Source organism: Mauremys reevesii, linkage group 1 (genome assembly GCF_016161935.1).
Source record: "Mauremys reevesii isolate NIE-2019 linkage group 1, ASM1616193v1, whole genome shotgun sequence".
In the NCBI taxonomy this organism is placed as follows: domain Eukaryota; kingdom Metazoa; phylum Chordata; order Testudines; family Geoemydidae; genus Mauremys; species Mauremys reevesii.
Genome location: NC_052623.1, coordinates 58908088 through 58934830, shown reverse-complemented (window position 1 = coordinate 58934830; position 26743 = coordinate 58908088). Strand labels below are relative to the sequence as shown.

Below are 26743 nucleotides of genomic sequence, written 5' to 3'. Positions count from 1 at the left end.
ACGCTGGAATTAAATCAGTGTCGGCTCGCCGCTGAACTTTCCAAATTAGGTTAGGGTTTTTCATTGCTTTCAGGGCAGTTTGATTTAGCTCTTAAGTTAGACAAACAATATTCCTTGTGGCTAGCTGAATTGTCTGCAAACTTTTGTGTTAAAGTATCAGGGTTGAAAATAACTGGAGATTATAGTAAACAGGCTCGATGCTCATACAGGTCCTGATCCAGGTTGACACTTACAAGTACGCAGCATCCCACTGAAGTCAATGGGGCTTCACTAGTGCCAGTCGGATTACAGGATAGGTGCCATAGGGCTGATCCAAAATCTATTAAACTCAATGAGAGTCTTTCCACTGACTTCAGTGAGCTTTGGATCAGACCCGTAGTCGTCTTGCAAGTGTTACATTAAAACAAGAGGCAGAGATTTTCAAAGGCATCTAGAGGATTTAGACACCTACCTCCCATTAAAATTAATTGACTCTGTGAGTCAAACTCTTTGTGACTACTTCGAAAATGTCAAGGAGGCACCCTCTGTATGTATGTTTGTAATTAAACCCCATTCATCTTACTGTCATGTGGCTCCATGCACTGAACAGTCCATTTGGACTCAGGTTGTTTCAGTATTCACTAAAGAGAGTCCACAAAGAACCTGTGTGCACCTTTGTGCACCAAACTGGCACATACATCTCGGGCTGTTATATCTTCCTCACTCTCTGCACTCAGACAGTTGCTGCCTGTGCTTCTGGATCTCATCATAAGCTTGATGTCTAAGCAAAGCTAATCCTGTTTTGATTTTACAGAGTCTGTTAGGAAATGTGGAAAGCTCTGCAATATTGGTTGTTCTGGATTAATAAAAAAACAGTTCTTGGCTGACAGGGACCAATTTAGCTACATCAATTTTTCACTAGGGAAGCCATGAAGTTAGGTGGCAGCTTCCTGATTGATCTCATTGTCACTGCCTGGAGTCAGAAGTCAGTGCAGACTTATAGATAAAGGAAACCACAGTGGCTGACTTATACTCCACAAAAGAAACTGAATGTTTGCTTGTTGCTGAAATACAACAGCTCACTGGGAGTGGGGGAGAGCTGTCTCTCTTTGGAATGGGGAGTTGATCTGGTCTTCACACAATTATTTGCTGTTTTCCTTTTGGCTTATTAGTTCCTGGGTGACACAAAAATAGTAAGAATCAGACATCAGTGCAATGGGTTAGTTATTGGAAAATGTGAACTATTTTTAACACAGTGCAATCATTTGCAAGAGCACTGCTTGCTCCTGCTGCACATCCTTTGGAGCAGCTTAACATTTCAAGGGTCATGCCAGCCATACCTTAGATTGTTTTTTTATCAATTAGTACCACATTACAAGTACTGTGTATACATGATTGGCTTTGTTTCTGATCTCACACTGGCTTCATACTGGTTTCTTCCCATTAACTTCAATGGAATTCCTCCAGATTTACATAAGTAACTGAGAACAGAACCAGTGCCTTTGACTGTGTAATCCTTCGCCATGGCAAGATGCTTCCTTTGTAATGTTTTGACTCTGCCAGGCCCCAGAATTTCCTAGTTTGGTGAAAGGACCAAAAAGGAAACTGAAACACAGAAACAGTATTTATTATATTATTCATTTATATTGCTAGTGGTCTCATCCAGGTCTAGGGTACTTTTGTGTAGGTAATTTACGAACACATAGTAAATGACAGTAGCTGACCCAAAAAAATTACACCAGGAAAACTGAAGAGAGATATATCAGCATACTTTGAGCCAAACTGGGCCCTCAGATATTCAAATGGGGACCTTAAATACTTTTAGTGGGAGATACATGCAGTATCTGAGAACAAATACTTTCTTCTAATGAATATATGGGATGTGTTTTGACACATTTGTGATAATAATAATTAATAACAATAATTAATAAATAAACCTTTGCACTTGTATAGCCCTATCCATCTGAGGAGACCAAAATATTTTACAAACATCTGTCAGTTTAGATTCACAACATGCCTGTAATATAAACTAGAATTATTATCCCCATTTTACAGGTAAGGAGGCTGAAGTGAAGAAATTAAAGTCACAAAGGGGTCTGTGACAGATCCAGAAGTAGAATACAGGTCTCACCACAAGAAAAAGAGAGAGCCTGGGAATATTTGAAAAGGTTGCTGTGGATTTGTGTAGGCTCAGAAATGTGGCTTGCTTGCCCTGGAATGTCCCCTAGGCTATAGATGTAAGGTTTATTTAAATCCACTGCTGTGTCACAGAGGATTTAAAAGCTCCCACCCCAAAATCAGTCATTGAGTTCTGCCCGTTGCTCTGCAGTACCTGTCTTAGAGCCATGCACGTGATGTCCAACATGTTGTGCAGAGACAGAAAACAGGGCAAAAAGAAGCCTGTTTGGGCTATTGCTGTATTAGGGATCCATCAAAACACAATCCTTGTCAACTAAAGGACAAAAAGACCCAATCCTGGGTGTTTTGCCATCGACTTCATTGGAAACAGGCATGAGCTCAAAATTAATAGGCAATATTCTTCCTTCTAGGAAGTTATTACAATTGAGAGACAAAATACAGTTAACATAATGATAGTATGTTCCAGAGCAGATAATTCAATAGTCAGCTTTCTGTAGCTGAGGTAGGAGTATCGTTTTCTAGGTCACTGGTCTGTGAGAATTTTGCAAATATAAAATATTTGTGAATGCTCTTGATACAGAAAGCTGGCAGCACCGCTTATATAGTATTCCCATCTGACCAATAGAGAATGATATCTAGATGACCTCCAGAGAAAACCATTCCCCTGCCCTCTGTCTTGCAGTTTAGTTATGTGGGGAAATCTAGGTGAAGAAAGAGCATAAAAGATTAGCTCCCCAAAGGCACAGAGTCACGGTATCCAAATGTGCTGTTGGAGAGAATGCTCAGAACAGGATGCTCGGAAGAGGTTGGCCTATAAAAGGGGGATGGGGTGGGAAATGTTTGGAGCAGTATTTGTGGAAAAAACACTGTCACGGAAACAAAACCTAAATTGAACTGGAAACAAACAGCCCTTTATGAGTTTAACAGGCAGCCTGTACATTTTTACCACCTGATGAGAGTAACTGGCAAGGGCTGTCTAACAGTTTGTTTTGCATTCTTGGCAGGAATAACATTGTTATGTTAATATTCCTTTCACTTGACTGCCAGGGTGCTGAGCTGGCTTTGAATGGAAGCAGTTTTGAAGGAGGAGGAATTCCCAGGACCCATTTTGCTGCTCTTAGAGCTTTCTTTAGTATCTTGGTGCTTTCCCAGTCTCTTGTAGCTATGTTTTTGAGAGGTGAGGTGCTTTCATTGACCTCACTCACAGCTATGGCTGCTCAGAACCTTTGGCAATCTGGCCATAAATGTTACAAAATGATTGGAAGACCTTTGTCTCTAAACTTTTATATACATTGTAAATATTCAGTTCTAGTCTGAGAGGCCCTGTTTGGGCCTACATTATGACTGCTACTGCTTGGGGAACAACCTCTACTAACTACATGTTTAAAATTGACTGAAAACATAATTCAAAGCGGCTATTGTTTATGTCAGTTTACCTGCTTCTGCTGGCTCTGCAGCCTTGGATAAATATCAAAAATATCCCTAGAGCAGGCTGCCTGGGGCAGCGGGAGTAGGCTCATGTGATATGCTGAGATTATCCACTACTATATGTTGGGGGAAGCAAACAAAACTAGGTTAATTTTATGCTCCCACTATTAAAGTTGAAGTTTTCAAAAAAAATATGGCCAGGAAGAGAAAATATCTTCTTTGCTTGCTCCCCCAACTATGTCTTCCCCTCTTCTAGCCCCTTCACTTGCTCCCTAGCGCTTTCTGTTCAAACTCCTTATTCCAGGTTCTGCCCAGCTCTCCCCAATCACATTCCCTGCTGATGTTTTAGTCATTGCTTGAACAGCACCAGAACATGGCTGATGTTCTAGTCCAGGGGTCTCAAAGTCCCGGCCCATGGGCCATCTGCAACCCGAGAACCTCCCCATTAGTTGCTGGGCAGAGTCAGTCATGGAGGCAGCTTCACTTTTTTCCACAATGAATATAAACAAGTCAAAATACCGAGCACAACTATCTGATGCACACCTTGCTGCAATCCTGAAGGTTTCAACTGCTCAGTCACTGAGGCCAAACATCAGCAAACTGATAGAACTGATGCATTGCCAGGTGTCTGGCAAACACTAAAAACTCTCTGGCAGGTGAAGAATTGTATGACGTTGTATGACAGCTTTATTATTTCTAAGAAATTTGAAATAAAAAATACAATATAAACATTTTCTTTTCTGAACACCATCTTCAGTGACATTATTGGCCCACTGGGAGGATTTGAGGACTGGCACTGGCCCTAAGGTAAATTGAGTTTGAGACCCCTGTTCTAGTCCTTTGTTTCCTTCTGCCGCTCATCATTCTGTGTCTTTCTTTCAGACTTTCCCATGTCCCCAGATCAGCATCCCTTCTCCTAGGTACCAATGAACTACCCTTTTTTCCCTTCAGATCTTACCTTAGAACACCCCTCCCCTTACTTTCTTAATCTCTTGCCCATGCTAACCACTCCCTCTCTCACGCCTGATATAATTGTTTAAAAACAACAGGACAAAACTTACAAATAAAAATCTGGAACGACAGTGAAAGAAATAAAAACATAAAGGGCCAAATTCAGCCTTGGTGTAAATGTATGCATCTCCATTGATGCCAGTGAAACTGTGTCTGCATACACCAGAGCTGAATTTGGCCCATAACCATGAGTCACACCTGATCTGTATTCTTATGCTCCAACAGTGCAGATTGTCATCCCCTTTTATTGTCTATTGTCTTCTCTACCCCACCTCCATCATCTGTCATCCTTTGTTTACGACGATGTGCCTTATTTAGGGCCTTTGTGCCTGGCTGCCCCAGGGTTATGCAAGAAGATGGAAAGACTCAAAGCTTTGTGCCCTGAGCAGTGGCCAGGTACAATTGCACCATCTGTGTTTTTTCAACACAGGTACTGCTCCCTCCTAGTGTGAAATCCTGGCCCAGGTGACGTCCAAAGTAAAATTTCCATTGACTTCAGTGGGGCCAGTATCATGGCACTTCACAGAGGGCAAGCTAGGAAGGCTACAGCAGCTATGTCCCTCTGTACACACCTCACAGGAAGTAGTGGAGCTCTGGGCTCATGGATGTTGCGTAGTCTCAGGAGCGAGATGAGACAAAGTAACCTGACTAGCAAACCTGATTGCTTTTCTGATCGTTTGCCCTAAGGAGAGGAAAGAGGGTCTTGGGACTAAGGCGTGAAACTGGGATTCAGGAGATCCTGGTTCTGTCCCAAACTTCCTGTTTGTTCTTGGGCAAGTTACTTCATGCCTCAGTTCCCCAGCAGTAAAATGAAGATAACTCCATTTCCTTACCTCCCAGGGGTGCTGTAAGGCTACACTCCTTAGTATTGCAAGGAGCTCAGATGCTGGGGTGATGTGACGAAACAAGTACCTCCTCGATAGACAAATAACTCCAAAGGGATCCTGAGTGAGAATTCCTCCCAGAGCTCCCCCTGAATTGGCACAGCTCTGCACTGCCCCAAAAGGGGCCAATGTCTATATATTAATAATACCTAGCACTTACATAGCACTTTTCATCAGTAGATCTCAAAGTGCTTTCTAAGGGAGGTCAATATCATTATCTTCACTTCGCAGACGAGGAAACTGAGGCATTGGAAGGTTGAGTGACTTGCCCACAGTCACCCAGCAGGCCAGTGGCAGAGCTGGGAATAGAACCCCGGTCTCCTGAATCCTGGCCCAGTGCTCCATGCACTAGGTAAAAGACATGATTACGCCTCTAGATTGCAAGTTCTGTAATGATCTTGTTGACCTATAAATCTGCAACGTGCCATGTGCCCCTGGGCTAATGTAAGTCATAATTAATTATCATGCTTCTACGAGGCCATTATCAAAATGAAGTTAAAAAATAAAACTATGCAGTATATTTTTAAATGCCCTGTAGAGTCTCCCCTTTTAAAGATGCAACAAAAAGTTCACCATCACCAGCTGGACACTGCCCTTTCAGCAGCGGCTGCAGCAACAGCTGAGAAGAAAGTTTGATAAAAATGTTACATCTTCGCAATGATCATGGCCTTGTGAACATCTTATGAAGAGACAGACTCTGGCAAAATACACATCCATTCTGGGTGGCATGAGGGGCTGACAAATCAGAACATGTGAATGTTAAGCTTTCAACATAGTACAGTAATAGGCAGTGATGAGCTGCCAAAATCTTAACAACCGGTTCCCTATACAAAGTTCTGATTTAAGGGATGTGCCACCAGTATGTATTTTTTGTACCAATAGGGTTACCATACGTCCATATTTTCCCAGGAGGAAAAAATCCCGGATGGCGATTTAAGAACCAAAAAGCCTGACATGTCCGGGAAAATACAGATGTATGTTAACTCCACCTAAAGTTATTTTATATAAAGATGGGCCTGAACTAGAAATGAGCTCCGTTTCACACATGTGGGTCCCCGCCACTCCCTGGGGGTGTGCTAGGGTGACCAGATGTCCCAATTTGATAGGGACAGTCCCGATTTTTGGGTCTTTTTCTTATATAGGCTCCTATTACCCCCCACCTCCTGTCCCGATTTTTCACACTTGCTGTCTGATCACCCTAGGGTGTGCACATGTGTGGGTCCCAGCTGCTTCCTGCCCCCCTCATTGAAGCAAGTGTGCAGGGTTACTGCCCTGGGAACTGCAGGGCACCAATGGACATGGGGCCGGCTGCATACAGGGGCGTGGGGCAGGGCTAGCTGGAGGCAGGGGGTGTGGGGCTGGCTGCGGGCAGGGCAGGGGGTGCGGAGCTGGCTGGAGACAGGAGGGTGCGGGGTTGGCTGGACATGCGGGGGTGGGGCTGACTGGAGGTAGGGTCTGGCTGCAGGCAGGGCAAAGGGTGTGGGGCTGGCTGGCTTTGGGCGGGGCCGCAGGGGGGTGCGTCAGGGGTTGGCAGGGCTGGAGACAGAGGAGTGCAGCAGGGGCTGGCTGAAGACAGGGCAGGGGGTGCGGGGCTGGCTGGAGACGGGAGGGTGCGGGGCTGGCTGGAGACAGGGCAGGGGGTGTGGAGCTGGCTGAAGACAGGGCAGGGGGTGTGAGGCTGGCTGGAGACGGGAGGGTGCGGGGCTGGCTGGAGACAGGGCAGGGGGTGTGAGGCTGGCTGGAGACAGGGCAGGGGGTGTGAGGCTAGCTGGAGACAGAGCAGGGCCGCAGGGGGTGCGGCAGTGGTTGGCAGGGCTGGACACAGAGGAGTGTGGGGCTGGCTGGCTTCGGGCAGGGGGGTGCGGCAGGGGCTGGCTGCGGGCAGGGTGGCGGGTACTCACGGGGAGAGCGGCTCGGAGCAGCAGGACGCAGCCCAGGCCCAGCAGAGCAGCTGGGGACCCACGAGGCAGCAGCAGGAGCCCCAGGGCCAGGGGTCGGGGCAGCAGCAACAGAAACAGGGCCAGGGCCAGGCAGCAGCCCACATGGCTCCTGCAGCGCAGCGCCCCTGGTGGCTGAAGGAGGAATTACATCACTTCCCAACCCGAGCCCATCAAAGCCGCAGCGCCCCCTCCCCACAGGGAAGCGGGTTAACAACTGGTTCTAAAACCGCTTCAAAATTTAACAACCGGTTCATGCGAACCAGTGCGAACTGGCTCCAGCTCACCACTGGTAATAGGTGAAGTGGTTCATGAGTTCACTTGCTTTTGCTGAAATGGTTCATGAAAATCGTATGTTCTGGGTTCCGGAGATATGAATTGATCAAGTGCCTATTAAGTCAGTCTGTTTTGGCCCTGGGCTATGTGAAAGAGGAGAAGAGGAACGAAGGATTAGAATGGTTAGGCTTGAGTGTTGGTTTACTTTTTCATGTTGGAACAATTATAGAGCATGACTGATTGTTGTATTAATTAATCAGAAGCAATCATCTCTTAAATGCAGTGATTAACATGGCGCCTGTTTAACCACATGCTGAATTTTCCAAACAAAATATGTAGCAGTTTTGAAGGAAAAGTTCATAAAAAGGAAAAGTTAAATCCAAGCTAGCTACAGAGTTTCTTTACCACTGGACTCACGGAGTATGTCTACACAGCAGTGTAACCACAGGCGAGAGCCCGGGCTCAAGCCTAATCTGCCTTGCATCCACACACCAATTGTGTTAACCTAAGGCTTGACCCTAAGGTCCCAGGACCATGAAGAGTTGGAGAGTCCGAGCCCATGTTAAGATGGGACCTAGGGTTGCTTTCCTGTGTGCACACAGCCCTGGATTGACTTGGGTTCAGTATATTCTCTGGATGTATCCCAGAGTTCCCTGAGGCAACTTTCTTAGTCCTCTCTATGCCTTCAATCTGTGGTGCAGTCTATTGCACTCTGTTACAGATGGAAGCCACACCTCCCTTTGCAAAGGACAGCAGCTAAGGTCAGCGTTAACCCATTGTCTGCTGAGCACCAGTCTGCAAGGGCATTATCAGAGAGCCTGCAAGGTTTTCAGTGGAGATGGATCAGAAGAAGCTTTTTGCAAAGAGAGCTGCTTCCTGGTCACAAGAGCACAGCCAGATTTTGGTGCACGCTGGCTGGGTGCCCCTGCACACGCAGCCCCAGGGAGCACGGTGGCGGGCGGGGCGAGAGTGGAGCAGGCACTAAGTGGCTGCCCTGCAGGGATGGGGAGCAGCAGAGCTCCCAGCTCAGCATGGCTGGGGCAGGAGCACTGCCAGCTTTTTTGCTGCCCTAGGCGGTGGAAGGTCATGCCCCCAAAATGTCACCCCCGACAGAGGTGGCGGAAGGTCTGGCTGCCATGGTCGCCGCCCCCCAAATGTTAGCGCCCTAGGCAACCACCTAGGTTGCCTAATGGGTTGCGCTGGCCCTGGGCTGGGGGAGCAATGACCCCCAACATCCTGGCTGCTCCCCCTTCCTTCAGGGCAGCCGCTTAGTCCCTGCTCCGCTCTCTGCCCTTGCAACCCTCCCTGGCGCTGTGTGTGCAGGGATGCCTGGGCAGCAGGCACTGTCAGGGCAGCAAGCGGGAGCCAGCCCCAAACTTCCCCACAGCCTCCTGCGGCTCCAGCTCCTCCTCGCTGCTGCACAGAGTTTGCCTTCAGCAGAGAGCAAAGCTGACAGGCAGGAGGTGGCTGCCAGGATGTTGGAGGTCATCTCTCCCCAAGCCAAGCCAAGATGGAGGCTCTGCCACTTCCCAGCCCTGCAGGGCAGCCACTTGGTCCTGCTCCTCTCTCTGTCACTTGCTCCCAAGTGTCCCTGCCTTCCCTGGGGCTGCGTGTGCAGGGGTGTCCATGCACCGTGAGTGCCATGAGTGGGAGCCAGCCCCAAAACTTCCCCAGCCACCCAAGGAGCCTTATCTCTGCCTCCCGTGCTGAAAAGGGGGCAGGAAGGAGGGATCCCCAGGGGGTGCTGGAGCACACCGCTCCACAGCCGGAAGGGCCAGGCCGGGGTGTGTGGGTGCGTTTTTCCTCTGAAACCTACATTTTATGTCAAAGTTCAAAACAAAAGGACAAAAATAAATAAAAAACCAACCTTCCCATTTTTGAACGTTCCATTTTAAAAATGAAGAATTGCAAAGTTTCACTTTAATAGTTTGACACCCTTGGAGACTGATGTCCTCATTAGCCTCAGAACAGGTGCACATGGGCATTTTTCTGCCAATCTGACTCAGCCTAGAGGTGGAGAACCCAGTTCTCAGATTAGATGGTAGTTTAGTATAAAGCCGGGGGCCGCATCCAGCCCTTCAGATGTTTTAATCTGGCCTTTGAGCTCCTGCCAGGGAGCAGGGTCGAGGGCTTGCCTCGCTCTATGCGTGCTGTGGCTCTGCGCAGCTCCCAGAATCAGCAGCATGTTCCCCAATCCGGCTCCTATGCATAGGGGCAGCCCTGCAGGCTGCCCCTGCCCCAAGCACCGCCCGACATCTACCACTGGCCAGCAACTACGGCCAATGGGAGCTGCAGGGGCAGCACCTGTGGCTGAGGCAGCGCATAGAGCCGCCTGGCCATGCCTTCGTGTAGGAGCCGGAGTGGGGACATGACACTGCTTCCGGGAGGTGCTTGAGGTAAGTGCCACCTGGAGCCTGCACCCCTGACCCCCTCAAGCACCCTGACCCCCTGCCCCAGCCCTGATCTCCATCCCGCACCCTGAACTCCTCATTTCTGGCCCCACCCCAGAGCCCGCACCCCCTCTTGTACCCCAACCCCCAATTTCATGAGCATTCATGACCCTCCATACAATTTCCATACCCAGATGTGGCCCTTGGGCCAAAAAGTTTGCCCACCCCTGGTATAAAGCCTTCTCAAACTGCAGTCAGCCTACTGAGACAACCACCAAAGGAGCTAATTATGCAGTTTACATACCCATGCTCCGTGTGGGGACCAGAGTCCCATCACTAGCACCGTTACAGTTAGGAAAGAGGGTGGGCAGTAGAGTTTTCCCACTGTGCAACACATTCGTAGGGCTAGAGTTTCAACACCAGAGGAGGGAGAGGCGCTAGGCACTCTGACGTAGAGTTACTTTGACTCGGGTATGTGCACTGTAGTGTGGACGTCAGAGCCCAAGGTTCAAGCATGGGTAAAAAAATCCGTACCTAGGGTTAAAAGGCAGTGTAGACGCTCAAGGTTCCCAGACACGGGTTAGCTAACTCGGGTCCCACTAACCCTAGGCTTACATTGCTGAGTAGACATACCCACAATAGAAGGAGTAGTAGAGAAAGTTTAATGCATGCTTTACCAGTGCTCCCAGCATAGGTGCCTCATGATAAGAAGTTAATGTGACCCTTTCATGTAATTCCAAGTATTGATTTTACCTGTAGGCCTTAATTATGGTAATGGTCACGGGTTGTATTAAGTCGTGTTTTCCTTTCTTTCTGTAGGCTTGTTGATTGGCTCTGGCTGTGCTCTCTATCCTTTGGGTTGGGACCGTGAAGAGGTTAGACAGACCTGTGGTAACCTTTCCAATCAGTTTGAATTGGGTAAGTAATTGTCAATGGATCTCAGTTCCTTTAAATTCAATCTCATCTATTGTCTCTAAATGCAGAGAGAAGCCTAGAGAGCAGGCTTACTGGGAGCAATCCTTGCATATTTGCCAGATGCTGGTGTGTAGATTATTGTATTGCTTCATATAGTGTGATACGGCATGGGGCTCCTTAAATCTTTACTATTGATATTTTCCTATGGAACATCACAAATATCATCAAAAGGAAAAACTCTTTTTGAAAGCAGAATCTCTGAAGAGAAATTAGAAGCAGTTACATCAAAAGAGACTGAGGGGTGACAGAAGACAGCAGATTAGATGTGAATTTGGCATATGGCAGCAAAAAAGTCAATGCAGGTTTTAGCTGCATGTGTGTGTGGAGGGGGGAATTCATGGTTTACATCTGAGAGGTATAAAGGGGCCAATCATGGAGAGATGCCATTGGCTGCTCAAGTACATTGAACTCAAATGTCCAAATAAATGTGCAGGGACTTCTTCACTTCCAACTCCTTCAAGCAAATCAGTGGGGTCACTCTGTGAATCCTTTCATGACCTACACTCGGTGGAGTTCGTAACTCCCTGGCCGTAGTCCCTCTCTAAAGGACTCTGGCATACTTATTAATCTCTTCTTGCCCATGGGGGTAAGGACAAAACTAGAATGTTTCTTCATTTTGCACAAATATTTTAACCAGGTCTACAGCCAAACCATCCCTACCCAAGAGATGTTTGTCCTTGGCTCATAAAGCTACTTAGGAACCTCTGCAAACGTTTTGACCTGGGGATGCAAGAGATTGCCCTGAACATCATAGATTGCCAAAAATAGTCTCTTGGCCTGGATACCCCAGTCTACCCTCTGAAAACATTATCCTGTCTTGAAATGAATTTCTTAATTCAAATATTCTTGGCTATTACTATGTTATAGTGTATATTTTCTTCCAATGAAATATAAAAATTCCTTCAATTATTCTATGAATATTTGCAGTATGCAAACACCAAGGACAGAGCAGAATTAAGAAAAGGAAGATGTAGGTTAACAATCAGGGCAAATTTCCTGAGAGCGAGATGAATAATACCGTGGAGTGGTCTCTCAAAGGAAGTAGAGGAACTCCATTGTGGGTTAAGACGAGACAGAACTCTAGAAAATAGATTGCAGGGAACAATCCTAATAGGTCTTGTGTGTCTCTGATTTCAATTACTTCATTCTAAGTACCACCATTTTGCTCTTGCCGAAGTACAGCAAACAGTTACATTTCTCTGCTCTTTCTTGAGAAAGCACCACACAAAGACCGTTTTGTGTGGCAACTTGAGTTCTTTTTGATGGCAGCGGCTACAAGAAGTTCCTAGAATAATTTTATGTTTAAATAACTTCTTGGTGGGAGAGCTGTGAATTCAGTGAGTTTAGAAGCACCCCTTGCCCTCTCTTGTCCCCAAGATCATGACTCATGAACCTGGCATGTGAATAAGTCAGGCTATTGTAACAATACATTCAATAAAAGAACTCTTCTGAAAGAATTCAGCTGTCAGCTTTTTCTTTCAGGAATTCATAAGGAATATGAACAGGGGACATATAATAATAATTATGATGCTCGATACTCTGCCCATATTTTCTGGATTTCAAGGCTATTAGGTATCTATTATGCATACCTAAGCTTTACTAGAGTCCTGGTTGTGCTGACTGTTAGAATCTTATGTTACCATAGTAATTAACAGATTATAATGAGACCAGAAATCTGCTAAAAGTCTCTCTTCAGTATACCTTGTCTGAATTTAAATGCTTGGTTTTGTATTTTTACATTTAAATTGCTCGATGTTGGTGCTGAGTTTTCCAGGACATTGGCAGGGGAGAGGTGGAGTACTGGGAGTGAGTGTTAGCGAGATTGCTCATTTCTTTTCATTTAAACCTTACAATTACCGATAACCCAAGCCTAGGCTTTTTTATTTAATCATTAGAGACTGGTGTTCCCATTATAGCTTTAGGGCCAAAAAACCGGTGTTTCACAGAATCCATCTCACTAAGTCTCAAGATGCATTTGAGTAATTATTGCTTTCATTTGAATATTTAATTTGATTAAGCAGCATTCATTTGATTTTTCCTTTTGAATCGGTGGGACCAGTTGCCTCCAGAACTGCACACAAGTTGCATTTAAACAATATTCACAGACAGGTGAGCTGTGAGTGCGGTGGGACAGATGCTGGTCAGCCTCTGAGTGGGCGTGCAGCGGGTGTGTATGGAGTTCCTTCTGTCACCCCTTCACCCTTGTGCAGGAGCTAGATAGAATCATGTTGGAGCGTAGCTGTCTGCAAGGGCAGAGAGCTGGCAGGGCACTGAGCAGGAGAGCATGCTGCATCCTCTTCAAGGGTATCAGAGCTGCTGCTCTAGTATGGGCACCCTAGGAGCACCTGAAAGACAGATGGGTAGTCCAAAGGGGTGGCAGAATGGAACCCTACTGGACTTTTTATAAGATGAGCCAAGAGAACCCCAAGACCTTTCAGAAAGGAACAGTGTGGAACTGGGCAACAAAATCATCCACCCACAACAAATCACACAGACAAATCAGCAACATCATAGCAAAGACTACTGATAGCTCCAATAAAATGGACAGACACCTGGCATTCATTCTTCACTAGCAACTATCAGCCAAGGTTGTTAACTCAGATTCTAGGACTGGAACGGGAGTGACAGGGATTCAGAAAGTCAGATGGTTCTAGATGAACCCAGAGTTACCCTAGCACAATCTCCTGGGTTACTTTCCCCCAAAAGAGAAAGCTAGATGCAAAATGGCATTTGGCAAACTTGTCTTAGTTGCATCAAGTGATGATTTCTTAGGCATAATCACCACTTATAAAATGGCTAGCAGGCCAGTTCTGCTGTCTAGACAGGGGCCAAAAATAAGCTATTTTTGGCCTCCACCACAGTAACATGTTAGGAATGTAAACTTTTCTATGCTACATTTTAATGGATTTTGAGCAAGTTTTCTGCGACTGACCCATTAGTCTGTGACAAATTAACTAGCCAGGGAGGAGGCTATCCGTATACCTCTGAGGATGGGGCAGAAAAAGGTAGTGGCAGGAACAGTACATGAGAAACCAAATAGAGAAACTAACGAGGAATAGAGTCAACACCCAATGGTGGCAGAAAACAACTGGAGCACTCTAGAGAACTTTCTAGGACTGGCAGAATTGACATGGAGCTGCTGCAAGACGCATGGGCCAAGAGTTGAGCTGCAGGAAGCAGCAAAGGCCGAGAAGGATCTGTTGTGACCTTAGGGAGCCCCAGTTGCGGTCAAAGCCAGGACGGCAAAATGGGTTAACTGGAGAGGGACCTGGGAACTACGTGGTGGCAGGAGGACTGGGGCAGTCTGGAGAAAGATAATGACTGACCTGGTGCTGGATCTTTAGGATGGGTGGATGAGAAGAATGGGGTGGTGAGTCTGGGATTTCAAGTCATGAGATAAAAAAAAAAATTGGCTGAATTTTGCATCATATAAAACAAGGCTAGCTAGAAATCTTCAGGAATTAACAGTTGAACGTAGTGGGTTTAAGAAAAGAAACACAACCCCCACCCCCAGTACAAAATGATATAGATGTACTTTGCACACAGATAGACAGGGAAAATAGCAACAGTGTATAATCCTTAGTGGATGTGTAACCCACACATCTCCTGGGTGTGGTGTTCTGCCTCATCTAGTGGCACCGAGACCACATAGAGAGAGATAAAATGAGTCTGCTCTATAGCCTTAGCTAACAAGCAGTTGGCTTTTAGCTCATGCAGTAGAGGTTCATGCACTAAGCTCCAGAGGTCCCAGGTTCAATCCTGCCCACCGACAACCAGGGTCTGTTGGCGTTACAAGTGGGGGGTTGTTGGGGATTTCAACTGGGAAGACTCTGAAGCTCCAGACGTGCTTCTTCAGCTAGGGGAAGTATGTAACCCACACACCTCCTGGGCGTGTTCTGTCCCATCTAGTGGCACCAAGACCACATAGAGAAAGAGATAAAATTAATCTGCTAATAGCCAGTTGGCTTTTAGCTCATGCATTAGAGGCTCATGCACTAAGCTCCAGAGGTCCCCAGTTTGATCCTGCCCAACAATGACCAGGGTCTGTTGGTGTTACAGGTACATTAGATAAGAAGTGCTTCTCCATGTGTGACGTTATTGATATAATCTGGGACCATATAGAACATGGTTGCAACCAAGGTCCTGTAGTGGCACCAAATCTTATGTAAAGGGGGATATATAAGGTGTCTAAGACCAGGTTGCTGGTTATGATTATGCTGTCTGTATGCATGTGTCATTTTTTAGTTGAAGTTATGAATATTGGCTCTATACTGTCTGTACTTCAAACTTATGCTATGCTTCTGGGTAACACCCCAGACAAGTTGGTGTTAGCTCTGCCTAGCCTGCTTGATGGCCCATTAAGGACCATCAGCTACACAACTGACCCATTGATAGAAGGCAGATACACCTTGTACTCAGCAAAGTATGCAGGAACTTGCCCATGTGACTTCAGACTCCATTTTGCTGTAATTTTCCACATTAAGAACAAAGAAGTGTTCTTACACCTGGAAAAGACTATAAAAGGCTGATGCCTCATCTCCATCTGGTCTTCAATCCTGCTTCTTACCTCTGGAAGGACTTTGCTACAAACTGAAGCTCTGAACAAAGGACTGAATGACCCCTCCCAGCGGGGGATGTACTCCAGAGACTTGATTTGAACCTGCAGTTTATTCCATCACTGCTACAAGCCTGAACTAAGAACTTTGCCATTACTGTATGTAATTGATTCCATTTAACCAATTCTAGCTCTCATCTCTACCTTTTTCCCTTTATGAATAAACCTTTAGATTTTAGATTCTAAAGGATTGGCAACAGCGTGATTTGTGGGTAAGATCTGATTTGTATATTGACCTGGGTCTGGGGCTTGATTCTTTGGGATCGAGAGAACCTTTTTCCTTTATTGGGGTATTGGTTTTCATAACCATTCATCCCCAGGACGAGTGGCACTGGTGGTGATACTGGGAAACTGGAGTGTCTAAGGGAATTGCTTGTGTGACTTGTGATTAGCCAGTGGGGTGAGACCAAAGTCCTCTTTGTCTGGCTGGTTTGGTTTGCCTTAGAGGTGGAAAAAACCCAGCCTTGGGCTGTAACTGCCCTGTTTTAAGAGATTTGTCCTGAATTGGCACTCTCAGTTGGGTCCCGCCAGAACCGCATCGTCACACCATGTCTGCAGGAACATTGACAAAGGCATCAGATTAATTAGACACTCCAGATACAGCCGAGATAGGCCATATTCTGAAGGGGAAACAAAACCCCCTTATACATAAATTTCAAAGTGGCATTTAATATGGCTGCAGGAAAACTATTCATGCTTTTAATCTATATGTAAGTGGATTTTGTATACTTTTCCAGAAACCCCGACTTCGCACTATTTGGCGTGCCCCACAGTTTGATGCTTTCCTTGAAATTTGTTTAAAAGTGAACTGTATTCAAGTGCATTTTATTCAGTTGGGTTTGGTGGGTAACACAATGTACAACATCTACATTTTTCAATCAAAAGAAAATATTGGTACAGATCAATGCATACACAAATGGAGTTGTGTTTTAGCTGAATATATACGGCCAGGTAGAATTCATGTAGTCCTATCACAGACCAAATAACATCCATAGACTCAGCCTCTGTGGAAATGGGGATGGTGTGATAACCTAGATAGATAGATGTATAAACTGGGGCATATCGGTAGAAGACCCTGCAATATACTAGACTCATGCACTACTGCTTTTTATTGTCAGTCAGAAAGAAAGCTACAATAATAAATTATCTAAATTAGCATTCGGTTGCAGGCTACCCCAGTTGGCACAAATGATACACCAGTCATAAGCAAGGAGCATAAGTGCCAAAGGATTCTAATTCTTCTACAAATATATAGGGAAGGATCAAAGTCATTCCCATCTCCTGTTGCAACATATGCTGTTATTGTTATTTATTCATTATTTATATTGTGGAGCTGCCCCAAGCCCCAATCAAGATCAGAACTCCATTGTAGTTCTGAGCTGCTAGTTGAAAGAAGTTAAGTTGATTCAGATATACAGGATTATATTTACAGCAAGAGCTATTAGCAAGTCATTTTCTCTAAAAGGATCTCCACCAAACAGTTTTAGAGTGCATTTAATTTTGTCTGGGCTAGATGCAGTACTTAAAAACACACCACCACATCATGCAGGAGTAACAGCTGAAAAGTGAAGTTCCCAGCAGAGAAAGGTTTGACGGGTTTGTGAGAGCTTGTCAGGAATCAGAAGGAATTTGCATTAAAATTAGGACTGTGTAAAATACTTGTGACAGCTTTTAGATTTTGCAAAATCTAAACCACCATTGTGAAAAGTTTCTGAAATGCTGCTGCTTTCCTTAAAAGCCGGGGGAGTCTGTATGGGTCAGAGGAGATTTTCAAAGGCAAAAATAGGAGTAAGATACCCAACTCCTTTTGCTTGAATAGCACAGTGGATGGTGACTTAAGAGATGTGGGTTCTATTCCCAGCTCCGCTACATCCCTGCTGGGTGACTTTGTCTCTGCGCAGTTTCCCCATCTGTAAAATGGTGGTGACCCTCCTTTGTAAAGCACTTTGAGATCTACTGATGAAAAGTGCTAGGTATTATCATTATTCATTGCCAAATCCACCAGAGATGCCACCAAAAAAATGTTTTTTTACATCAGCTCTAAATGACTTTAAAATAAACACCACATATTGAGTTTGACTTGCAATACTGAGCATTAGCTGGCATTTAGTGGGATAGTTCTGAAATGATAGGGTGACACCTAGAAAATATATTTCTACATGTCAGTATGTTATCAAATGTTTAGTCCACTGTAGTTTACCTTTTTTCCAGACATGGGGATCTCACCACTTTCCTTGGAAGATTACTGTACAATTGGCTAGATTTCATGGTATCTTCCTGTGCTCAACTTTTTTCTGGTCTGTGATTGTAGATATTAGAGCATCCTGCAGAGACTCATCCCATTCATTGCGGTTTGCTTGTATTTTACTGCACCCTGGACTCTAGTGTAACTTTTTGTTTTTAAATGTGCAAGGTTTAGCCTTTGCAAATAAAGGCAACAGAGACCTCAAACCTGCTGTGCTCCACTGCTTTGAGCCTTCAGAGATTTAACTAAAAGAAATAGGTCTTGATGAGATGTTCTTAGCATCTTCTCTCTCTATTAGTACTCTAAGATATACCGGAGCCTCTACTTTTTGCTTACTTTCCTTTGGCAGATTGAGCTCTTCAGACACAGGCGTTTCCTTGTTGTGAGGCATATTATGGAAGTTGCAAGCTGCTGCAAAGGCCTGACAGGCTTTCAATGGAGAGTGTTACAATATGACCCAGTCCCCTTCCCCATCCCCATAGAGTCTGTTGTGAGTAGACTCAGTCGCTGGGTACCACATGCTTCCAAGCGAGTTGGGTGTGGGATAGAAGCTAGTCACTGTTTCTAGCTCTGGGACTCTAAGGCATACTCCTGGCATCTTATCTGACACCCTCCTTCTGATGTGGGATGCTGCCATCCAGCTTTCCTAGACCCTGAAACTGGAATCAGACCTCTTGATTCTCCCCCTGAGTTCTACCTAGGTTGTGGGTTCTCTGGACTTACCAGTTTAACCCCTTTGAGGACAACACGTCAGGAAAACAAGGAACACAGGCTTAGCAAAGGAATTTCTTATCCACAGTGACTGGACTCTTAAAGCACATGAGTTACAGATCTTTGAAAACAAGAGAAGTCCTGAGGTGCCCCTTCCCCAGTCTGGTCTCACCCCCTCTTGTGAGTCTATCTGTTAACAGTGTTTCAGGATGGGCAGAGTCGCTCCTTACATGTGGTGATGGTTGGCCCCCTGCACAGAACAGAAACCCGCTCCCAAATAAGGCCTCCATCTCCAGGCCATGTGCTCAAACTATCACCACCAGTCATGGTTGCTTTCCCACTTGCAGGCTGTCTAGAAAGAGCCTGGTACCATGGGGGTGGGCCAGTAGTTGAGTCGGTCAAAGCGGATAGCCCCAGACTGCAGCCTTGATGGCTCTCACTGATGACCTTTCCACGGTGTGCCAAACACCTTTCCTGAGCAGGGCGGTTATCTGGAGTGCAGCATAACAGGCTGCCCCTGGGCAAGTCCAAATGAATGTGGTCACAGTGGCAATATTTCAACACAGGTATAATACAGACTTCAGAATTTGATAGTCATATCTCACCTCTCTCCATCATGTCCTGTGCTAGGCATACATCTAAACTTCATTCTAAATATCCCAAAATTTCTTTCTGTCAAGGGATGTGTTTGTCTAATGGCTTTATTATAGTTTCCCTTTGCTTCTTTCAGAGGGTTGGAAGAGAGGATCATAAGAGAACTATTTAACTGATAGGCACTATTGCCTTAAAATAATTATTACAGTAAATTGTCTTTACAAACAAACAATAGAGTTACTAAAGAACACAAAAGCCATCTCTTTGGGAAAACACCAAATATAGAACAGCTTTGTCAAATAGCTAGGTGGCATCATTTCAGCATCCTGGCTCAGCGTCGACATCCAAAGGATAAGACTGTGAAGAAGAGATTTAGAAACCAGGATGTTTTTTAGAGCACTATTAACAATGAAAGATTTTTAAACTATTTGTCATGAACAGTCAGAAATCTAACTTCTGTTCACAAGTTATCTACAAACAGATTGAGATTTTTCCTGGGGTGTAGTAGGACTACAGGGCCTTCTGGAGGACCTCATTGGGCTTGGTACACCCCATCCCACCAGACCATTATTGCTTTCTTTGAGCAACAAAGCAGCATAGCTCAAGTTTCGAATATTAAATAAAATGTCATCTTGTTAAAAATAAGGGGGGAAATGTTCAGATAATTTTGAGAAAATCATCGACATTCAATGGACAGAGAGGGGCAAACTTCACCAAATACATTATTGGTTCCAAATTACTCACTCAGCTGTAGTTTGTACCTTCTCTATTGTTGCCTTCGTCCATGTACCTATCTAACTCCTTTCTGAATGCATTCCAGGTTGTGACTTCTACTGCTGCCTTCTGTAGCTTATTTCACATGTCAATAACGCACTGTGTAAAGAAAAAGAATCTTCGGTTCTTGAACTCTTCTTAGTTGCCTTTCAAACAACCAGGTCCTCTTCTTTATTAGCTGATTATCTTTTCTATTAGTTTTGTGGTGTTCAGACCTGCAGTTCCTGTACTTATCTCTCTCTCCATTTTAGTCTCTGTTTAAAAAAAACCAACCCTGTTTCATTAAATTATTTCACATTCTCTCCTAGTATTGGACTCTCATGCAAAGCTGGTTACTAGAGTAGAGCACAAGGTTTCTGAGTAGAAAGAGTTTTTAGATGTATGGATTAATCAGTGATGTTTGCCATAGGCTTTTTAGCACCGTATTCCTCAGTTGGAATAATTCTCAACTCTTTTTTTTTTGTCTTAGAAAATGGATCCTACTTAAAGCTAAGTTATTAGCGTTTGCCAGGTTCTCCAGGCTTCTAGCCCAGTGCAAGTTTCATTGATTTCAACAGTAATAAAAAAGGAAAAATGTAAGGTCCTATTTTAGGTCTTGCAATTAATGTAATAGGTTCATATCCCAGACACTCCTATATTCTGGAGTTTTCATACATTTCACTTATTGGATATTTTAGATAAAAATCACATGTATTTCCAGGAATGGTTTAAGTACTTGTGATTTTTTTTTATAGGATGGTATGAGTTGAAAGTATACTACGAAAGCCCCAGTCCTGCAATTGGATCAAGGTAAACAGATCCCATGTGGAGCCCTGTGGTAAATCAGGGACTAGCACTGCTCCAGCTGCCTAAATTAACTCTGCTTCATCTTTGTCATGATAAATGTCGGGGAAAGCCAAGGCATTATGGGAACAATATCATGTCCATGGAAATCATAGCAGAAATTAGGAAAAGTCACGTGTTTTGCAATAAACTGAACCATCACTGCAGAATTAGGTTTCTACAGATTTTTCTTGCTGGTTTGCTTTAGGTGTGAAGCTAGTGCCCCTTTCCCTCTCCCATTCTTTGATTTCTTTTATGTAACACATTCTCACATCTTAGGGACACCGTCCTGCTGCCCCTTGTTATCTTATCCTGCTCATCCAGCATTGGCATAATAGTTTTGTTCTTGGGCTCTCCATTGCCAGTCCTCAAGAATCTAGTGCTTTGTATCCCTGCACTGTTGTTACTGATCTCGTCTGCCCCTTCAGATGGGCTCTTCTCCTAAGAGCCAGTGAAGTCTGTACCCTCACTGACTCAGCCATTCACTCAGTCACTTGTGGATTCATTCACTTGACTGACCATTTATTCACCCGTGCAAAAAGCATGGAGATTTATTTCAGAAAGCTGTTAAAGTGATGCACTCCGTAACTCTCACGACAGCTGGGACACATCCGCAGCTTTGTGTTGTGGTTGCTTTTCCAGATTATACCGCTGAGGCATATCCCTGAATAAGGAGCAGTGCAGAGAGACACTGCCCCAGGACAACCACCAGGAGGCACTACACACCATGTCACTCAGAGATCCTGGTTACTGCAGCTCCAAGGCCACCCCTAAGGAGGGGACAGTGTGTGCTCCCTCCACAGCCAGCTAGCTTCACTGACTGGATGTGACCCTACCTCCTTCTTACTCCTCCCTGCTCCCTACAAGGATCCTAGTCCTAGCAGCCTTTGTTCCTAATGGAGCTTGGGCTGTAATTGTTTTTACGTCCTGTACTGGGGACAGGTGGTATGGAGGGAAATGTTCCATGCACCCACTCTGCCCCCCCCCTTTGTTCACCTGTGGTATATGTTTAAGGACTGTGACTTGAGGGTTAAATCCCCAAACTGATTTCTAGCCAACCCCCCACCCCAAACGTCAGCAGCATTAAACCCCATTTTAAAAAAATGTCTCGCTGGCTGTCTCCAATCTTGCCTGGGCTGTTGGTGGATGATGCTGCCCACTGACCAATCGGAAGGCCCGTAGCTCCAATTCTTTATGCTGCCTATCAGCTTCCTTGCCAGAAAAACACCAATGAAACCAAAAGCTTTCAAATGGCCAGTGAGCATTCAGCACCAGCATGATGATGACTCTGCAGCTCCTGTTGCTGCCAGAGTCCCTTCCTCTGTCCTGCACTGGAAGGTAAATACTGGTGTATAAAAAACTAGTGTAGGCCCTGAGCACAGCATCATTCCAGAACATAAAACTATAATGCATGACAACTTACTTAGATAGGAAGGTATTTTAAGTATTTTTAGATCCTTGGAGAAATTCCATTACATGAAACTTAAACCATGCCATCCCCACGTTTTCTCTCTCTCTCTCTCTCTCTCTCACACACACACACACTTTGAGCACAGGGGGGCAAAGATACACAGTATTTCACCTTATTTTTTTTAACTCTAACAAAAAACACTGCCTACATATGTAATTGTGGACCTTGCTGTTCCTTTTAGAGTTTTGATTTCAACAACAGAGCATCAAATAAAAAAGCAATATTTATCATGCTTAGCAAGACAGAGTCCCTCAAGGCAAAATACTGTACCTGATGGATGAATTTAGGCCCCAATCCAGCAAAGCACTTAAGCACATGCTTAACTTTCAGCATGTGAGTAGTCCCATTGAAGTCACTGCGATAAAAATTAAGTATGTGTTTAAAAGCTTTGCTTCATCAGGGCCCTATTATGGTAGCTGCTGTTATAACTGCTATGCAAATATAAATCAGGAGAACTAAATATTTTTGCTCTCAAGTATATAATTTCTGCTCATGTATTGCCATTTGATTTGGCCTCTAGTCTAATCATTTGAATTCTATATCCTGCCCTTTACAAAGCTTTACCATCCTTCTAAATGAGAGAATTTAATGCAAAAGTGAAACAAAAGTCATTTCACAGGTTAAACTGCAGCTAAATTGCCCAATTATTGACAACCAACAATCTTTCCTTAGGGTGCAATGGACTAAAATTGCTGGTACATGCAGCAAAATGAAAACACTGGAGCAAAAACATAAACTAGAACATTCCTCCCCCCACCATGAAATACAAGATTACAAGGGGAGTACTATTGCTTCAGTCTAACACTTGGCCATTTGTTGTAGATGCGCGTTAATTTCAGCATGTACATTTGAAACATTTTATTGTTGGCTTGAGAACTATAATTAGAACACTGCAGAGATCACTTCACCCCTTCCAACAGTAGGCTCCTCTTCAGTGTTACAGCTCCAAATGCTGCCCCATTCTGCAGCCTCCACGTATACATCCAGCTATTTTAGCAAGAGACTCCCACTGCTTCTGGCACTCAATGGAACTAATAAGCGGGTTGACTTTCATGTCACTGTTGCTCTAAGGTCAGTGTCCCAATGTTCATTCAACCACCCTGCTGTACTTCCCTGTCCCTTTACTTGTTCCTCTTGACCAAGCTCCCTCTTGCGAGCTTGAAAGAGCAACAGACTGCCTGTAATTCCTTATCTGATCAAGGTGGGTAATGGTGTTCCTTGGGGCAAATAGAGGACAGTGAGGGGGAAACCATGGCTTGCCAAGTCCCAGGTTGAATGTGCAATGCTGTGACACTGATCTAGCAGCTGGCTCATCATGCATAAACACACTCCTCACTATACATCTCCCCATTGTCCGCTGCCAAGATACAAAAGTTGAATTCACCCCATGCAGAAATCAAGTCTCCTTTTTCCTTCCTCTTTCCCTTAGGGCATTATTGAGACATTCTAAATGATCCCAGCAGGTGAATTTTTGGTTCCGGTTCTTTTAAAGTAGCATTTCAGCCAGCACTTTCTGTATTCGGGATCAAAACAGGGAAAAGTGACATACCTCAAGGCAGTGGTAGAATTCTTATTTTGTTGTTTTAGAAGACACACTCTGAGAGTAGTTAGTGACCAAAAGGAACTGTTAGATGGAGTCCATCACCCTTCCAAGACAGGCAGGAGCCGCCGCCCCCTCCCACCCCGAATGATATATTATGAATACAGGGATTTTCAAACCAGACTCAGAGATTTAGCCACCCGTCTCCCAAAAGGGTTTATGAAGCTGGAGTGGCTCATGAATGCGAGTGCCAACCTCAGGGCAGACTGTTACAAACCAGGGCACAAACCCCAAATTGGTTGTGTGTTCTATAATTAGATATCACCAACCAAGTGTCAAGTGTGACTTCTTAAGTACTATAACAGCCTTGAGATGGAGTCACAGACAGCCCCTTGAGCATTTCGTGGCAAGCCTGGCTTTGTGACAGATGGTCCCTTACACCAAAAATCACAACAATATTCAGGTTACTCCCAGTCCCAAAGGACCAGTCACTGATCCCAGGTCAATGGTACCTTAGATACCTCCCCAAAGATAATGCTTGTAACCAACCCTATAATAAAGAAAATAAAGATTTATTAAATAGGAAAAAGTAGTAAGAGTTATTTACAGGGTTAAAGCAGGTAAACATACTGTAGCAGGGTGCTGCTGCAAGGGCACCTAATTAGCCCCTGCTCAGCCAGCCCCAATCAGGGGAAATAGATTGGGGCTGGGGAGAAGTCTGGTGCCTGGCCTCTGGAACTGGCTGCACCTGTGGGCCTGCCGGTTGAAGAGCCATAAAGGCTGGCTGGCAGCCAGAGCAAGGGGGGAATGGCCAGGGAAAGGGCAGTCTCCAGGCTAGGGGAGACTCCCTGTAAAAGAGGAGACAGTAAGACCTGTAAGGCTCTGTAAATAGTATCACTGGTGGTGGGAACTTTGTGTGAATAAAAGCCACGGGTGCTGCAAGAAAAGGCTCGCAGTGCTTTATTGGAACAGCAAAGAGCTCAGCAGGTAGGGGCGGAAGAAAGGACCCGGTTACACATACACACACAAGTGAGTCACAGTCATAGGTTTCAAAAAGTAATAGAACCTGCTGTAATGTGCAAGCTCTGTATGTTCTTTTGGGCTAACCCAAGCTAAGCAGCTTGGGGATCCCTTGCTTATACTTAGAAATATTGCCCTCTCCAAATTCCAAGTAGCATAGTGATACAGAGCCTTCTGGTCAGAGATTTTTATTCCCTTCTCCCAGAGTTCAAATAGTAATGGGACGAGGATTTGTACACTTCCTCTCTTCCCGGGTGTGGAGAGAGCAATCAATAAAGTCTTTTCTCCACTGACCTTCTGTGGGCCTTCTTTTGTTGGGCAGGAGATGACACCCATTGTGGTAAACTAGTATTGCTTGGTAATGTTTCTCTCCTGACTCGGTGGGGAGAGTTCCAGTTTCATAGAAAACACTACAATAGTTACAGAGCAAACACTTAAATATTACCATACAACATGGGGTACAGATATTATAAGTGAGATTAATACATATAGCAATTCACAAGCATTTCATACAGTCCAAACACTAAACATCTCTATAAATCTAATACCTATTTTAACAGTACTAACATACAGGTGAGCCAGATTAGTTTCCAGATATGCATTTGTCAGTGTTGAGTGAGGCCTGGGGGCCTTGGCATGACTTGACACCTGGTCTGCCAGCTTCTTCTGAAAATCCCAGCTGAAATTGTTATTATGCTTGTGCAGAGGTAAAATAATGGATTCTTCCATGTACAAGCAATAGTTATTAGATAAGAGTTCTCTGTTGTAAAATCCAGCTATCTGCACCAATCATCATCTCTGGGCGCATATCCCAGAGGTTAAAACACACAAAGTAAAACAGCAGAATATAATATATATAAAAACAGCTTCCCACTTCCTCCTCAAACGCCTGAGAACAGAGAAACATTCTGACCTTAGTGACTGCATTCTGCTTGTCTGAATTCCACCTGAACTTTCCATTCGTGACAGGATTCTTCTTCACTAACTGTTTTGTGATGTTGCTGTGCACTATTATCAGGCTGAAGATTCTCCCTCTGATGTGGCAAATAAGCTTATTTTGATGGGAAGGTAGATTGGAATGCGGGATCCTTTAGGCGGTATATCGGTGTTATAAATTGCTGTCAAGAGTCAGGAACACATACTGGAATAAGCCCTATACGTTAGAGGACAGGCAGGTTAAACTCTTACTTTTGGCTCTGGACCAGTCAGACTTGCCATGGTGTAGGGGAGTTGAAGGATCTCCACACCCGCTCCACGGTGGGATTCACACCTTTTGTGGGATTGGGTGGCTAAGGTCCTCCTTTAACCAAGCTTCCCACCATTTGGCAACACTCGAAGGATTCTGGTCCCTCACAGGAGCCACAGAGGCCACCACTGAGGGTGGTATTAATCCTTATGGAGTAACCACAAAAGTGGGACCTAGCAAGTGGCTAAGTCTGGCTGCCCTCCCAAGGCTGGATTAAGGCATAGGCTGTATAGGCCCATGCATAGGGACCAGATCCTCAAGTCATCTGATTGTGTCAGAATCACAGCTCTTTTTTTTTTTTTAAACAGTTTCCAGGCCTCAGGCTTGTGAAGAAAACCCTGAAAACATGCAACAAATTTAACAGTGCTGTGGTCCTGCAGACAGCCTGACACAATTGCTCTCAGAGGTGAGAGCTTCCCATTCAGCTTCATAGGTTCTGAACTCCAATATCCGCAGCTCTGTGAGTGCTGCCAACACCACCCAACAGAGAATGAGGTGTGCCCAGAACGTATGTGGCAGGGCTGTGGCCTGACCCCCCTGCCCAGCTACACCCTGGAGCCTGGGGGTAACCAGCTTCCCTCTGGCCTCTAGAAAGGCAGAGTTGGGACACCTGCTGTCACCCCTGCTGCTGCTCCTGGAGGGAGGAAGAGGGCCTCATGCTGCTGCTCTTGCCTCTATGGGAGGGA

General features: G+C 45.0%; 1 protein-coding gene across 1 annotated transcript in view; it reads left to right on the top strand.

Annotated features, from left to right (window-relative positions):
- The window catches only part of LHFPL6 (LHFPL tetraspan subfamily member 6), a 210829-nt gene that overhangs the window by 179282 nt on the left and 4804 nt on the right, over window positions 1-26743 (top strand). The window contains exon 2 of the mRNA XM_039520956.1: window positions 10864-10962. Coding sequence (XP_039376890.1) covers window positions 10864-10962 — 99 coding nt within the window. The remainder of the gene's footprint in view (window positions 1-10863; window positions 10963-26743) is intronic.